This window comes from Alligator mississippiensis, chromosome 10 (assembly GCF_030867095.1).
Source record: "Alligator mississippiensis isolate rAllMis1 chromosome 10, rAllMis1, whole genome shotgun sequence".
In the NCBI taxonomy this organism is placed as follows: domain Eukaryota; kingdom Metazoa; phylum Chordata; order Crocodylia; family Alligatoridae; genus Alligator; species Alligator mississippiensis.
Genome location: NC_081833.1, coordinates 5,048,333 through 5,065,510, shown reverse-complemented (window position 1 = coordinate 5,065,510; position 17,178 = coordinate 5,048,333). Strand labels below are relative to the sequence as shown.

At 47.7% G+C, this 17,178-nt stretch overlaps 1 protein-coding gene across 4 annotated transcripts in view; it reads right to left on the bottom strand.

The window, feature by feature from the left end:
* Positions 1–2,404: 2,404 nt before the first annotated feature.
* The window catches only part of MYO1H (myosin IH), a 52,443-nt gene continuing 37,669 nt past the window's right edge, over positions 2,405–17,178 (bottom strand). For all 4 annotated transcript variants that reach the window (XM_019486757.2, XM_059713402.1, XM_014598410.3 and 1 more), the window contains exons 19-32: positions 15,791–15,908; positions 15,236–15,349; positions 14,304–14,380; positions 12,674–12,742; positions 11,740–11,824; positions 10,988–11,147; positions 10,158–10,241; positions 9,436–9,529; positions 8,675–8,730; positions 7,410–7,545; positions 6,137–6,207; positions 5,710–5,807; positions 4,310–4,409; positions 2,405–3,307 (exon numbers count right to left, since the gene is read on the bottom strand). In XM_019486757.2, the coding sequence (XP_019342302.1) occupies positions 3,284–3,307; positions 4,310–4,409; positions 5,710–5,807; positions 6,137–6,207; positions 7,410–7,545; positions 8,675–8,730; positions 9,436–9,529; positions 10,158–10,241; positions 10,988–11,147; positions 11,740–11,824; positions 12,674–12,742; positions 14,304–14,380; positions 15,236–15,349; positions 15,791–15,908 (1,286 nt within the window). In that variant the 3' untranslated portion in view covers positions 2,405–3,283. The remainder of the gene's footprint in view (positions 3,308–4,309; positions 4,410–5,709; positions 5,808–6,136; positions 6,208–7,409; positions 7,546–8,674; positions 8,731–9,435; positions 9,530–10,157; positions 10,242–10,987; positions 11,148–11,739; positions 11,825–12,673; positions 12,743–14,303; positions 14,381–15,235; positions 15,350–15,790; positions 15,909–17,178) is intronic.

Genomic DNA, 17,178 nt, shown 5'->3' with positions numbered 1-17,178 from the left:
GCACCTGCAACTTAGGCATTTCAACCCCTTAAGTGTTTCCCCTTTCAAGTTCCTACCTCTGCAGTCTTTAGGAAACAACAGCTTTGAGCTTCCTGCACTGCTTTCTTCTTCTGGTCCTTTTGATCCCGCTCCATGGCAACATAACATCTCGTCCTCCCAGGGGAACACTGTTTACTGCTGGTGTAGGATCTACACCAGCAGTTCCTAAAAGGCGAAGGCTTTTTCTGCAAGGCAGGTTGTGAGTTAGAAGCAAGCGGTGAATTCCTGTGAGGGGCATTCAGTGCCTGCTTGTTGCTGCCTTAGCTGCATAGTACAGCCTGACGGTCGTCTCCCGACCGAGAGGAAACCTGCAACATTTGATTGCCTCTGATAATGGAAAGGAACTGTGACTCAGTGCCTGTGCTGACTGGTGCAGGAGAGTAGCCCCTGTTTGTAGTACGGGTCTGTTAAAAGGTAGAAGTTACAAAAAGCCTGGTGGGCCACAGCCTCGAACTCAGCTTGACCAGTTCAGCTGCTTATCCCAGCCTACAGTTGGTCAACCAGACTGGTCAAAGCTGCCCCAAAGCCACCAGCGGGGCCTAGCCTGAAGGACTGATCCTTCAGTTCTCCAAGTTAAACTCCTGACCCAGAACAGGAAGTGTCCAAGCAGCAGGACTCAACCTGACCCCAGCCTGCCTTGCTGTTCCCTCTGGCTTGTGCTCCAACTCCACTCTTGATCTGCCAGCGCCTCGACCCTGCTTGCTCCCTGACTGTGCTTTCTGCCTGATCCCCTGGCTCCTGATTTGGCCTCTTCCTAGACCCTGTTCTCCGATTGACCTCCTGACCCGGCTTGTCCCTCCCCACCCTGGTCAGTACTTCGATTACCGAGTGTCCCGACTTGGCTGCCCACCACCTTGCATGGCAGAGTCTTGATCGCACACAATGAAGAATCAGTCGGGCCAGGGCAGAAGACCGGCAGTCCGTGTCCCTAGCTTGTACATGCAGCCTGAACAGCAGGGCAGCACCTTGCTGAACACGGCACGTTACACACTGACAAGTCAGCTTTGGGCAGGTTTGCTGCACTTGCCAACATTTGACCAGACTGCTGGTCTTGGCAGTTTTCAGTGCCATCACGCAAAGCATCCTTGCTTTGAAGTATTAAGCTGTACTTCCAGCAGCTGCCTCCCTGAGGCTTTGCCTCCACACTCGCACAACGAATGGGCTGCAACACAACCAGGTCCTTTTTAGAGTCCGTTGCCCCTTGCAACCCGAGCACCTGGCAGCTGCAAAGGTGCGGCATTAACAGCGAATGGAAACAGTCCCTCATTTCAGACCCAGGGTTGACACTCCTCCCCCTCCACCAGGCAGTAATACTGACAGCCAGCAACATAGAGCTGACAAAGCAAGTTGTTCTGGGAAGGGTTTTTGTCTTTCAAGGTAAAGAGCAGCAGCTCACAGAGCTGCAACTCAAAGTGCTTTCAGGATAATGTCTGCACAGTGCTGAGAAGTAGAAAGAGCGGAGCTCATGGAAACAGTTTTAAAGCAGTTGGCACCCGAGCTAGCTACAGATGGCTGTACAGAGCTCTGTGTAGGTGAGCTACTCGCTTATCCGCCCCGGGTCCTCAGCAGGCTGCTGTAGTTGTTTTAAAGCTAGTGTGAGTTTGTCAGCCGCATTTGCACTGCTGCTTAGCTGCACCCTCAGTTTTTAATCTTAGCTCTTCACCGCGTCGCTCCATTCCACAGGTTAGGCCAAGTGCGGCACTAATGAATTTAGCTGGTACAATCGGACCTCTCCACTCTGCACAGCTGTGCACCAAGAGCTCGTGCTCGAGTCCTGTGTACGGGTGGTGTCTGCAGTGTGGATTTTTCCATTCTTTTGGCTAGATGCAAAATAAATTAGAAACGTTTCATATTTACTGCAGTGTCTCTCCTTGTTCAGTTCAAGGTAAGTGCCCAGCACCACGTCTGCTAGTGTTACTTTCTAGCACCAGCTGTGGCAGAACAGCCAGCACCCTGGCACACAGGACTCTCCCCCTTTGGAGTGTGTCCCCAGGACTTCAAGGCAGCAAGTGGCAGGTATTTCACATGGCTTCAGCTCATCCCAAGCAGATTTTGGAAGTCTTTGGGTTTGACTGGAGCAAAGGCACTTTTGTCTCAGCAAACCCCGCTGGGGATACAGCTGTAGGGGGAGACAACCTCGTCTTCCCCCCACTTCTACACCTGCCATAGCACACGCCCGTCGCTGGAACAGGGGCTGAGTACCCCTGCTGCCAGCAGCCAGGGTTGTTCCCTTCCGTGGGAGTTCGGGAAGGGAATTTCACCCCATTGCAGGGAGACCCTCGAAGATGCCTCACCTGGGGTCACAAAACCATCTTGTTCAGAAACTTCCTATCAGCCCAGCAGGTTTCAATGTCAAGCCAAAGACTGTTTTTTCACCTTTTATTTTCATTACTGATTCCAGTGCCCCATACCTCTCACATACATGTATAGCCATTAGCATATATATATATGTGTATAGCCATTAGGTATATATATGTGTATAGCCATTAGCATAGGAAGAAACAACATGGAGTTACTTCAATAGAAAAAACTTTTCCCTACCCTAGAAAGCAATTGGCCAGAAAGAAAGCTGGGCATGTCGATGTCCCCAGCTGTGCAACCTCATCTGCTAAAATACTGATTCAGGTAACGAGACCTTTGCTAGCCCTTATCCCTACTGCATTCAGAGAAATCTCTGCCCGCTCAGACTACGTCGGATACTCGGTTGGGCTGGCTGTGCCAGCTTCGATGGTTGCCAGCGTTTCCGGGAGCAAGGGGGTTTCCAGCCCACGCTGCCAAGTTCCCTGATCTACCAGTTGTGCTGTGCTCCTGTTCAGTACAGTAAATGGCTCAGGAGCTGTGGCTGGGGAAAGCCCTTTTAGTTTTTTTCTACCCTGAAGATTTTTCCTGGCTGGTTAAAGGTCTCAGCTTTAATCTCGTGGGTGCGCAAAACCGATATTTTACACATTTGAGAACTTCAGCTTTTGGTTTCAAGCATTGCACAATTGTAGCACGCATCTGTCCGACTACAACCCGTGTACACTGGAATGTGACAGCAACCCAATGGAATCTAGTTACCTAGAGCTGAATAAGCTCAAAGCTTAAAAAAGGAAATGGAAGAGCTTAAAAAGGCAAGTGAATGCTCAAGTCACAACAGTCCTGTGACCGCAGAAAATTCTCAGCCGCCGGATGCAGGTGCTGATCCCATCCCAGGCTCCTCTCACAAGCAAAGACTGACAGACAGAACAGTGGGCCCAGCTTCCCATCAGGACCTTCCGCTGGTGGCCACCTGCAAAGAAAGGAACGAGCCATTCTCAGCTCCTGGATTCAAGCTCGGGCAGGGCTGTCTGGAAGCAGAACTACACTGCAACCACCTGCAGGTCTGGGACAGCTACAGGCAAAGGCACAACCACATTGTATGGTATGTGTGCACCACTGGGGATCGGCACGAAGAGCCAAATAATGGACGGACAGCTCATTGCTTAGAATGGAGGCAACAACATGACAGGGCCAGGTGCTCCTTTGAGCTTGGTGCTGAACTTCATTGCCCATCTCACCATCTGCTAGTGCAGGCTGGTCTTATGCTCACAAGACCTTTGGGTTGATGGAAACAGATGTCTCCTCCTCCCACATGCTCCCCAAAGCCTGTTAAATACCCCCTTCATGCTCCTTTCAGATTCCAGCAAGAGGAGGAAGTGAACATTCACATCACCCTGTACATCCAGGTACAGAACAGGATTCGTCCCTTCCAAAAGGGTCTCTGAAGAATAACCAGCATGCCTCAAGGGAGGCTGCCAGTGGTAGCAGAAGGGCCTGCTTTCTTAGGGAACCCAGGTCCTTGGCTTGCTTGGGCATCCATCAACATCACAAACCCAACCCGGGGTCTGACAAGGTGAGCTGAGCTCAGGCTTCAGCTCCCATGCTGCCATCAGAGCAGAGCAAGGGGTCTGCAGGCAACCTTAGTCAACTCTGCAGATGAACAACACAGAGGATCTCGCTCCCTGTCCTATGGCCCTTTCAGAGCCGCAGGGCTAGGAGGAGCAAGCAGCAGTGGGAGGGTGACCCAGGTGAGCAGATGGCTTAAGGGGAAGCACCACTGTACGAGAAGCTTGTGCACCATCATTTATCTGACTACCATTGCATCCCCAGTCATGCTCTGCCAGGGAGAAAGCAACAGGGCTCCCTCTCCCAAGGAACACCCCAAGCTACAGGCACTTGCTCACTTAATGCACCACCGTGGGGGTATTAGCACCAAGCAGAGCAGGGCCCTGGTTCCTACACGAGTCCTTACCACGGTTAGTTGTCCATTTTTGGCTCTAAAGACCTGAGGCTCCTGCCCAACAGTGAAAACCATCGTCCCTTCTTTCCCAGGGCCGACGCTGAACTGCAGGCTGCAAACACAGAAGGGCATTACCCATTTACAGACATTTCTCCCTGGAGGCTTTATGCTAGTCTCTTCTGTTTCTTTTCCCAGCAAAAATCTCATCAGGTTAACACAGGGGTGTCAAACCTGCGGCCTGCAGAGCCGCTGTGTCCAGCCTGCTGGACTACCTGCAGGCCCCCAGAAGTTGAGGGCTGCAGCAGGGGTGGCCTGCTGCAGAATCCACAGCCCACCATGGCCATCAGTGGCAGGAGGGTGAGCAATGTCTGGTACAGCCCCAGTTGCCCTCTCGCCACTTCTCCTATTGCCACTGCTGCAGCCCCATCTCCTCATCCACCTGCTCTACCCCTATCCCAGGCTGAATCTGCCTTGTGCCCCATGCCAGAGCTAGAGCAGCTGCCACATGCTCCAAGCTAAAACCACCCAGGAAACCCCATGGTCTAGGTCTGACCCAGGGCACGAGGTGAGTTTGACACATCTGAGTTAAAAGATGCATGTCCCTCAGGCTGCAGCAAGATCTCTGAACAATTGCACCCATGCAATACAACCCAGACCAATTTGATTAATGGAAGGTGCTAGCCCGACCCATTGCCCTTGAAACGAGATGCTTTCCAAGCACAGTTAAGCAGAGACAGAAGTCAGCCTGCGAGAGCGAGCATGGCACTCCTGGAACAACATTAATATCTAGGCTGGCTTTCATTGCAATGGAAATGCAGAGACCATAGGAAGGGAGATAAGAGCAGGAGCAAATATCTATTGCAGCTTTCACGTTCCACCACTTCCAGTCTATTCATGAGGCTTTAGCAAGACAGGCTGCATTCATATTGCCGGCACTGGGAGAGGCCATCGGGAAAGCACAGCCTCTGCTCTGTGCCTGTATACTGGTATCTCCAGAACCTGTTCCTTTCAGGGCAGACAGCAGCATTTTCCTGAAGGGCCCTGCTGGCAAAACCCATCAGGCCGTCTGCCAAGTCAGTACCACTCAGGTTAGGGACCCAGCCATTAAACCATCACAGGCTTTAAAGCACCCAAAGGAGGATTCGAGGTCTTTCTTTTTAACTGAACGTGCAGCAGCAGACTCTCAAATGCAAGCCTGTTTGGTTGTTGCATAGCCTTGCTGGCTCTCTTTCATGGCAGGAAACACTGGTGTGTTTGAAAAAGGGTAGATTACTATCCAAATAAACCTGCTTAAGGGCAAATCTGGCCCTCTGATCTATTCGTGCATGGCATTCTTCCATAGGGTTGTACCGTCTGGGCCAAGGGGCTCAGGTCCCTTCACAAAGTACAGCTTGCTCTAGGTCACCGCTTACCTTCCCTGCACGATTCTGATAACGCTCTGCCTGTTGGACAGCATGCAGAGCTTAGTGACCGTCTCAAAGATATGCTCGCACTGCAGGATTACATCCCCCTGGAAGCCAGAAATACGGATGAAATAAATCAATGGGCTCGGACACGAGGAGTCAGCAGGTATCACGGTTAAGAGCTTCTCACTGCAGGCCCAGCAGTTCCACTATGGACATTTCTAAATAGAGGGAAATGCTTTCACAATGACACAGCGATGAGGGGCAGAGAAAGGCTCAGCAGATTTCTTTGGACAGGGATGAATGGTTCTGCTGAAGCCAAGTTTGCTAAAACACTGCCTCTGATTCGAGTAGGATGCATGGCAACGTGGCTGTCTCATGTGTAGACAGTGCACATAGCCCTGCACTCACAGGCTGCTCTATTGTAATACTTTACCTTCTTGTCCTTATTGTCCTGAGGAATGTGAATGACCAGGATCCCGTCGTTCAGATTGCTGAGAGAAATACCTGGAAAGGAACCCCAGAGTTAAAAGGAAGAAAAACTAAGAGACAACTACATCATGGTCATTCCCAGATGGAGATGGGTGCCCGTTGGGGTCCTGGGGGAAGGGGAGATTCTCTTTATAGAAACCCTGTCCTGTTCAGACAAGAACAAAGGCGGTAAAAGCTAAACTCCCGTACACAAAATTGCAACCTTTTCAAGCCTGCTCTGCTGCTGATCAGCCCTAGGAAACCCTTGCTGAAAGAACCACAGAGGAAACGTACCATTTGCACTGTCCAAGAATTAGCATTGTTCTTCATTGCTTACATTTTTTCTATTGTTTTAGTTCTCTTTGGAATTGAAAGTCGTGTCCAGAACATCCGTCACTATCTCGCTGGAACCTTTGCTCTCCGCAACAGTTCACAGATCCAGACAAAAATATGTATTTTGGGTTTGGTTTTTTTAAGAACCTACCTTGAACGTGTAATGATTTTTCCTCACATTACAGCAGTTTCATGAACACGTGCATGAGCCGATTGCGCTTCTCTACAGGGAGCAGAAATTTCCACAAACATCAGGGACTCTAATATTTGCATCCTGTTGCCCAGAGCCTATTTTCTGCTAATTAACAGCGATCTCATTTCCCAGCTGCAAGCTAGCTGGTATCAAATATGCATGATCTGTAATGTGAAAAAGATCTATGCAGGGCATAGAGTGAGATCTGGTACTTCTGTTCCCCAAATGAGATTTAAGATCTCTATCATTTCAGATTCTCCTCCAAAGTATTCTGGTCACACTGCACCTATCACTACCAACCAAAGAGGTATTTCTCAAGCAAGAGGGAGTAACTACACATATATAGGCACTCGTACAGTTAATTTGGTCCTGTGAGATTCTACGAGGAAAATACCAGTGGAGCAGGGAAATTTGGGAAAACGCCCAGTTTCAGCTAATCAGGAGTGACGTCACTATGCCCTTTCGCATCAGATCATGCTACATCATGCTGAAGTCAGACCTCAACAAAGTCGGCAGGGAAAGTGGTTGAAGCAATAATCCCAGGTGGGCGAGGCTATCCCAAATGCCCTCAGCAATGGCTTTTAAATAATCTATTCAGGCCCAGGAGGGCAAGATGAAGGAGATGAGGAATTAAGGAAGGGGTGAATCAGTTCAGTGAGGAGGTGAAGGACATGCTTATCACAAGGCCTTGGAAGAGGACTGGGCCCATTACCTTTGAGAGTCGCGTACTCTATTCTCTGTTTGATCTTGGCCATCTCCACCACGTAAGCTGCTACTGTGGTGAAAACAAGCTGCCGCTCCCGCGGTTTAAACCCATTCCTGTCGTACTTCACCACCTGGGTCACATACTGAAACAACACACGCGTGTTAGCAGGCCCCACCCAGGGTTGGACAGACTGCAGACAATTCAGAAAACAGTCACGTTCTGGGAACTACAGCCTGAGCTGGGCACCTTGGTGTTGTCACCAACCACTGCTTAAAACGGTCTGGAAGTAGACATGGTTTTTGTTTCTTTGACTCAGTGGTTCTCAGCCAGGGTGTCACGGTGGGGAAGGGTCACAAAAACCTGCCAGATGCCTGGGATGGTTCTTTCTGCCCTGAGTCACTCTGTTTCTGGAAGACGCTTTGTAAGTTTGGACTGGGAAGAGCTGCGGCAAGAACCAGTGCACTGCTACAGCCGCTCCCCGATCTGGGTCCGCAGAATGCGTGGGGCACAGTTCCACCTGGCAGCGGTGGCAATGGCAGTGGGCCGAATACAATACAATTGTTATGATGCAGTCATTTACTAACATATTGGATAAGGAGTTGAGAACCATTGCTTTAACCTTGGCATTGTGGGGAGGGAACACCATTGTGAGATTTGAGAAACCTGGTTTGTTTTGCGCCCCAACACTATGCTGCAACATCATCGAGAAATACACCATACGCTTCTGAGGCATCGCCACCATGAGCATTTCATTGTTTTACACAGCTCTAATAACATAGAAAATGAAGAACAGGTGTGGCAAGCAGCCTCAGTTCCTGCAGAACTCCTGCCACTACACTCAACAGACCTGCATCTTAGTCTAAAAATGCTATTACCGCATTAAATTCAATACAACCCTTTTAAAGCTCCCAAATGGATGAGATTTGATCAATCAACTATCCCTCCCCCCAGCCCAAATTAAAGGCTTAAAGGATCTATTGAACCATAAAAAAATAATTTCCCCATGTTTCATCTGCTTCTTAGGGGCATATGCACTCACACACAAGATAAGATGTGTATTTTAGGTTGTGTGTCTTTATATGGATCATGCTAGTTAGGAATTTCTGGACTGCCTATTCCATCCTCTAGACCTGGGTCTGACACTTGAAGGTCAAAAGCTTAACTCTGGTACATGCATAATACCATGTTTCAGGCCCTGGAAGCAATCCAAGTTAGACTGAGGGCAAGATGGTGTTGCAGATGGTGTTAAATTGCTGGTTTCTTCTCCTTACCTTGACCATCTCACTCTGAATTAGCTGCAAGACTTTAGAGTTTATCTCTTTTATACCTAAGGAGAAAACCAGAAACACATCTCAGACTAAAGGGCAGCAGTCAAACTCCCTCCACCAGGATGGAGCCAACCTCCGCAGTCCTTGTTCTAAAGCCATGAAGCTTCCCACACATCTGGGCACTAACCCAGGACCTCATTTCACGACATCCACTTAGAGCTAAGTCTGTGCCTGGAAAATATTTTTGTCCTGAGAAGTTAAAAGAAGTTACTCAGCACACAGAGCAATGTTATATTCATCTACTCTTCTCTTCTACCCCCTCCAAATTCACAGGGTACGTTCTCTGTGCTCTGACATGCTGGGCTAACTTCCACCGATACACCGTCCAGCCATCCCTCTCTCTCTTCTATGCTCTACTTGGGGCTCTCAGAGAGGCCCAAAATGATCATATCCCAGGAGGACTGAGATGCATAGCGAATGCCTTTTTTTTTTTCTTTTTTTTAAATAGTCATTTAAAAAAAATGACTACCTACCTGAAGGTCATTAGGCATTATGTCCATTATACCCAAAGAGCACTGCTATGCTAACTTTAGAGATGAGCCCAGCATGGGCTGCTGCTTCAAACAGGGCCCACTTGATGAGTCCTCATTCAGGTAAAAGATCCCCAGCATTTTCCACAAACAATCCAACTTGCTGCCCGGTTTTTCAGAACAGGCAAGGAGCACAGGAACAGAGACACTACTGTTTGTTAGCTGTGTACTCACTTAGCCGGGTCTCCACAAAAGTCTGGTTTATGCTCTGTGGGTAGCCGTCCTTCTTCCCTTTGAAAATGGCACTTGTTACAACTTTCTGCTGCAACTATTTGAAAAGAAAACGAAACACCATTTACCCATCTGGGAGAGTTTCCCATTTGAGGGATAGATCAGAGGTGGTGAAGGAAAGGCAGCAGAACCCTGCTGCATTTCTTCTACCACATTTATTTTCTTTCTTTGTGCTTCTAAGGAAAGGACTAGGAGTCTAACCATCTCTTAGATAGTAAAATAAATAAAGAGCTAAATGCTATTTATGTGAAAGCAACAGGGAATAATTCTGAGACAGGTCTCAGCTCCAGCTACATGGAAGAATTGCATTTTATATTTCTAATACCCTATAGAGAAGAATATCCGAGACCTGGCTTTGAGAAGCACAAATCTCGATGATCCCCACTGATAGCATCATGGACTGAATTAGTATAAAACTAAACTTTATAAAAGTTATAATTTATAGTTCTTGCTTTATACAGTTAACTGACTAGAACACTTATTTAACATGATGTTAAATGCTGCCGATAGATAGATAGATAGATAGATAGATAGATAGATAGATAGATAGATAGATAGATAGATAGATAGATAGATAGATAGATAGATAGATAGATAGATAGATAGATAGATAGATAGATAGATAGATAGATATTTTTTAAACACTCTCTCCACACATTCACTACCTGTGCCTTCCTCTCAGCTGGAAGTCCTTGACAATATTTCCTTACAAGGCTCCTCAGACAGATTTTTCGCAGCATCTCAGAAGTCTGCACAGAAGTGAAAAGAAGAATGGTCATTTTGAAGTGTAAGCTGTACAGTAAGCCCAGGATTGAGGAGCTGCCCAGGTGGAATAGGCAGCCTCAGCCCTGATGCCAAATTGCATTTGTGTTTGGTGCAAGTTCTCCTCATCTGTGGAAGAGTGCACCATGGTGGGGGGAAGGAAAGTTGGCTGATGTCTCAATGCTTTAAAAATGTAGAGCAGTGACTGAGCAGCTAAGATGATTACTGATGCTGAAACGATTCAATTTGTTGAACGCAGTTAGAGAGCTTAAAGGGGGGTTGTTCAAACTGTGCAAGAGTAAACAGGGAATCTGCAGCATCTCCAGTGCAACACAGCACCACCACAGCAAGGGTCAAAGAAACAGACGCCTTGCACGTGGTGTCTCTCACAAGTCCTGGGACAACCATACGCAACAAGGACCAACACGAGGGATGCCCGTTACTTGGGCTGCACATTTAAAATGCTGCGAGGTTCATTTCTTTGAGGAAATAACCAATCTCTCTCCTGAATTTTTTATGTGAACAGTTGTCACCAGTAACAGCAAAAGTACGCTAGATTTGGTGGAGGGACAGAGATAACTTTGGACCTTCCAGATGAGGGACACCCCCCAGGGCCGTGAACCTAGGAAGTGGCAGCAGTTAGCTGCAGTCTACATAGGGGGCTGGAAAGGCAGCATTTCACTATAGAGCTGCACAGATAAGCACTGAGCACAACGACTACAACAAACCTCACCTCTTCCATGATAGAAGGAGGCTTGAGCCACGATTGGTCCAAGACGTTTTTTGGAATGTGGTTTCTGAGCTTCATGAGGTAGGTGTACTGTGTGAGCCTTATAAAATCCACATTTTCTGGGCCAACAGAATCTTTCCGTGTGATGAAACCTTTTACATACCTACAAAAAGCAAACCTTGTCAGAACTGGGCTTTTTTTAAACAAAGATCATTCAGAAGGGCACAGAGATGGGGGCAAGTCACCAAGGCCGGACCACTGACATTCATTCCGAGAAACGTCCGCACAAGCCCATCTCCTTACCATGGGCTCTCCCATTTAACAATGCAGCAAACCGTGAAAGCTGCTCCATGCAAAACCCATGCTGTTCCACGCCATTAATGAATTCAATTCGTTGACATTTTGTGTTCATAGGTTTAAAAGGAGATCTTGCTTATTGCTTGTAGCACTCAGACTCCAAAGTAGTATTAGGAGTCAGGTCAGAATGCAGTTTAAAGAAACAGTGAGCCACCTTCTAATGGTTTGGTTTGAGGTTATCACCCAGAAAGCACAGATGCTCTTTCTAAATGCACAGCAGATAAAAAAACAAAAAACTCATGAGGATGAGCTCAATATTCCTGATAAGCAACAGGCTTTAAAATGGTGTTTTGTAGGCTGTACAGGGGCAGACATCACCACAGCAGCTGGCACTACCCTGCCCATACCCAAGGTGCCCATTCTCGCTCCCCCTTCAATCTTCCCACAGCAAAACCTACTTTCTGAGTGTCTGAACAGCCCACGTTCTTCTCTTGGCTGCTCTGCGTGCCATAACCCCTCTCCAGCAGGCCTCGAGCTTGATTGCTGTAAGAGAGTCAGCCAGGTCAATAGGATTAGAGTCAGCAATGCTTATCATCCTTCTGCTGTAGGATCCTGCTCATCCACTGCTAATTTGGGAAGCAAGAGGAGTGCCCTTCATAATATCATCTAGCTTTTATACAGCACCCCGCATTAGTAGGTCTGGAAGTTAAAGCCACAGATACTACGTGCCTCTCCTAAAATACCATATAGCTCCCTGGGCCCAGCACTGCCTATATGCCAACTGCTCTATTGAGGAGAAATGAGGTAACACGGTGGGGGTTAGCTCCTCAAAGCAATGCCAAGTCCAAATGGCAATCAGGCCAGTGCTGTGCTGATGAACTTGTATCTTGACTGCACGCTGCTGAATGGATTTACAGATCAACTCTTATTTCACATATCACTTGGGGTGTAAAGCTATCCTTTAATGTTTAAAAGTGATCAAAAGCCACCAAGCTAGGAACAAAGCTGCTTTATGTGCCTAGCTAACAGAGCAAAACCGTGTTCTTGGTACCTTAAAGCTGTTCTCCATGTTGCAGTATCCCATTATGTTTTATTGTACAGCAGAGGGTGCTACTGCTACATAGTTAGTACTATATCTCCATGGTCTGGGGACATACCCACAAGTGGTGGCACACAGGGTCACGAGCTAATGGAGTAATAAAGAAACTGGCTGAAAGTCCCTAGTGCTATCTGCTGCAGGGTTATTTAGCAGTTCTAGCCAAATTATACAGCTCTAGAGAGGAGGAAGGATATCACAAGGGCTACTGCTTGCTGGGGGAAGGATTTCTACCTGCCCAAAATTACAAACACAGCCCTTGGAAATAAATCACACCCCCATTCCAAAGTCTTCACCTGCTGTCCTTTTCTTCAGGTAGGCTCTCCTCCCAAGCATTGATTTGTATGTGGCCTGCAGTCTTGACACTGAAAACAGAAACAAGTTTCTTGACACTTTGGAGTCTCAGCCATTTCTGAGCAACAACTTTGCAATGAAAGACCTTTTAAATTTAACTTGCCCTCATACATCATGTGTCAGGGTCAGCATTATAGAGGAGCACGTGGGGTGCTTATTTCTGAACAATCAAGGCATGTGGGCTAAGCAACAAGTAGGGCCTCACGGCCAAAACAGGAATACAAGAACAATCCTAGCAAGCAGCAGCTTATCTAGCTCAGTAACCTGTCTCCAAGGGCAGTCACAAGTGGGTGCAAGCAGGTCCTTAATGGACAGTTACAGGATTACCTGTCTGTCAGGGAAGATATTTCTCAACCCCAGGGAATGAGTGCTGTTTGCATTATTGGAAGCAGAAGGACATGTCTCTTAAGAGTGACTGGGGCGGGAGGGGTGATAAATCTACAGCTGTACTAAATGCATTCCATAGGGCCGATAGACTTACCTTGTCCGATATACCTAGCAATTAAAGCACACATGGTTTGCTTATTTCGGTTCCTCCCCAGACACCTCTAGGACAGGGGTCAGCAATGTTTTTGGGCAGAGTGCCCAAAACACCCACAACCTTGATTTCTAAGATGTTGGCATGCCAGGGGCAGACAGCAGGGAAGCTGTTAGGGCAGCACAATCCCGGCCCCTTCCCCGAGGCATGTGCTTGTGTGCCAAGCAAAATTCATTTGTATGACATGCTCTGGTAATGCTTATCCCTGATCTAAGACCTCAACAGCACCTTGCAGACTATGAATCCCGCCTCAAATCATGGCATCTCTTACATAAAACCATAGCTCAACAACCAGCAGCTATTCCTAACTCGGTAGGTTTAGCTTCTTACAGTCTCTCTCCAAATGCTCTGCTACAGGCTTAGGCACTTCTGTGCTACTGAAGTACACAGGAAGCATCTCTGCATGACAGCAGCTGGTTCCTCTGGCCAAGTCACTCAGTAAGCGCTACCTCGTGCTCTGAAGCTGTTGGCTTCTGGTGCTGGCAAAGCAATTTTTATTCAGCACTTTAGGATGCAAGTGGATGACAGTTGCCACAATGATCAAAGGGATGGGGGGGAGGTGCATGCATATTAGAATACTGTACTCATTGCAATGCATCCTCAAGTTTAGGACACTTTTCAGAAATTGTCTGTTTAAGCAGCAGAGGCTACCTGGGACATGCATTTAGCATGACTTTGGCATAGGCAACAATGACAGCTGGGACAGTGATCCATATTCACACGTGGCTAAAAAGGTGCCCAACCTCCTATTTGCATGTATAATACCCCCATCTACCCATGCAATCCTGGTAACGGCACACCAGGTGTAACCTTGCAAGTGCACGTGGCATAAAATCTAGCCTTCAGGCCTTTCTGAAGTCAGAGGTCTAAAAATCTTCGCTCAGGTTCCTGTCTCTTGCTCCTGATCATCCCCTCCAGGAATGCTGTTTCTGGCATCTTTAAAATTTACTCACAAATGAAAGAGACATGTTCTTAAAAGAACAGGGAGTAATTGTTCTCATCCTAATTGCAGAAGAAGTAAATTGGAACTGTACCTAGCAGATATTTCTTGCTTTCAAATGCATCTTCAGTGGCAAACAGTGTCCTTGGGAAACGAATGAATATTTTGGTCCTAAAAAAAGAGAGGAACACACAGAGCCTATTAATACAAAATTGCCATTCCAACCAATTTAGGGAGAGGTGTATTACAGACGGGGTGGGGGGGATAAAGACCTTCACTTTGTTTTTACCCGGGTGATAGTATTCTGCACAAGGGCGAGGAGTACATTGGAGAAGGCTGGCAGGGAATTGAACAGGAAACAAACCAAAGGCGAAAATAAGGTTGGAGAAAACAGACCTTGAGGGAACAATGGAGAATGCCCCTCCCTGGCTTTAGCCAGGTTGGCAAGATTTATTTCCTCTGCCTGAGGCCAGGATAGAAGGAAGTGAGCAAGGCCATTAAAAGACCCCAGGCCTAGAAAATTAAAAGGGATTGAGCTGGTTGCTTGGATCAACAAGAAGATAGAGAATTCTGCAGCAGGGCAGTCTTCTCCCAGCTCAGAGAAGGGAGGTAACTAAGCTGAATTTCAGTTTGCAGGGAAGTATTAACAATTATCTCCAGGGAAATGCATGCATGTGAGCTCTTCGCTCAGTGTGCTGTGTGCCTTTGGAACAAACATTCTGTTTGGAAAAAGCTGTTTTGAAGTCACTTTAAGCAGCAGCTACTGCAGAGTCCTGAGGGAAGAGGACTCAGATGCTGAACTCAGCCAAGCCTGTTGAGTTTGCATGCTTGATAGATAGCAGAGCTGCAGCCCAGGGACTGAGAAGAGAGGGACCACAGGTTCCACCTGTGAGCGTGAGGGAGACCTGCCCTGGCCCCACAGGGGTGCACTTGAGAAGGGCTGGAAACGGGGTCTGAAGTGCAGCTCAGCTCCACAGCCATTGGCACCGAGATCAAACACTGGGACAAGAGGAAAGGGAAATGTACCTTCCTAGTTTATAGTCTTCAGGCCTGTACCCAATGTACTTGATGAGCCTCTCCACTCCTTCAGCTGCTGGCCCATGCCACTGAGGCCAGGTTTCTGGGCACAGGGATTTGTACCTGGAAGAGACAGCAATAAGTCCTTGCGAGTCTTTTTGGTTTTTTAATCTACCCACAGTTTGAGCCCAAGGAAGCCTGTGCATTGGCAGATGCAGACAACATATAATGGTGGATGTTAAACATGCTCAGGGAACAGTGGTGGCCAAGTTGACTAATGCAGTGTCTGAGCAAGTTGCATTTAAAGCCAGAAAATACAAAGCAGGGGCCAAAACGTGCAGATCTGATCACCTCAAGCCTTAGAGAATTGGCTTGAGTGAGAGGTGCCAGACACAGGAGTTACTGAAATCCTTTAGATACAGAAAGTGAGCAGACCAACCCAGCGGCCAGTATCTGTGCACCTCTGTCCCCTGGAGGCACTGCACTCCATGGGATGATTTAAGAAGCCTGAGCACACTCAAAAGCTGTTGGGGTGCAGCAACATTTCAAGGGACCTTCATTTACCTTTGCAAAAACATTTCGTACTTCCGCCGGTAAGCAAAGCCAGCTCGCCTCACCCGCAAGTGCTCCATCAGCCCCAGATACTTCACCTGGTGCTTGATCAGATGCTCATTAAACTTCCCTGTGGCGGAGAGAGAAACAGGCAGAACAGGAAGTCACCCAGAAGCACTTTCAATGGCACGCCTTGCCCACTGCTCCACAAAGGCAACGTTTCATGCCACCACTTTGCAGCAAACTGTTACGGGCAAGCAAAACATGATCATAGCAGGGGACCTTCCACTGACTTATTGCCAGTTGCTTCAGTCTGTCTTACAGACTTTTATGGTTCCTGTTACCCTTTGAACTGAGCACTTCACAATTTCAAGGGGCTTTATGTGCACAACACCCCTCTGAGGCAGGCAACGTTGAGATGCAAAGAAAAGGAAAAAAAAGGATGAAATATTTTCAAGACTAGCCAGGTCGCACCTTCCAAAGTGACTTTGGATAACATTTTCAAAGCACGTGAACAAGCGGCATAAGTTCACGCAAGACAGTCTGACTTGAACCTAAGGATTCTTTAGGGATCTAGGCCGGCATCCCCAGTGACTGAACCATCCTTCCTTCAACACTGCCTGAAATCCTAAGCTTCTGTAACCAACACTGTACCCCTTGCCCCCTGACAGGCCTTTTTTGCTGACACCGTAGATGCCCATATTCTTGCCAGCTGTGATCACTGCAGCCCAAATGCCATGGGAGCTACTCCTTAGACTAGAGTCTGGAGCACCAAGGAAAAGGAACATAACAAAATGAATGAGACGAGTAATGGATGAACAAGGGCTTGTGCGGCCCAGATCTCTAGTCTGGAAAATTCAGTACAGCCTCCAAGGAAGAGTTTACCAGTAAGTCTATGCTACAGCTTGCCGCTTCCTAGAACTTGGCTGATGGCCAAGAGAAAGGGTTCAGCAGGGAGCATCAGTAAATAATGAATAGTAGATGACTCATCCTCCATGGGGCTTCTAGGATGTTTGCTTTCTTTTGACATGTTTAGTGCCATGCTTCATGTTGTGTGCACGCACACACTTATTCTATTGTTCTTTTCCAAAGGTCCTAAATGATTGGTATGGCATGCCTCACTTCACTGCCTGCTTTGTGCAGCAGTGGGCATGCAAGTGACCCATGTCAAACTGCCACTGACTGCAACCAAGACTAGAATTGGAAATCCTGGCCCTCAGACCCCACTCCCATCGAAAGGAAGGAACAGAGTCCAGGAAGCCAGACTGCAAGTCTCCTGTGCCAGCACTTCCTTTGCAGGTAGACTTTAGATCAAGACATAATGCCTTTACATGGAGTATTTTAACAAGCAAGGAAGTAGCTATGCCCCAGGAGCACTGCAGAGGGTGGGTCTATTTTAA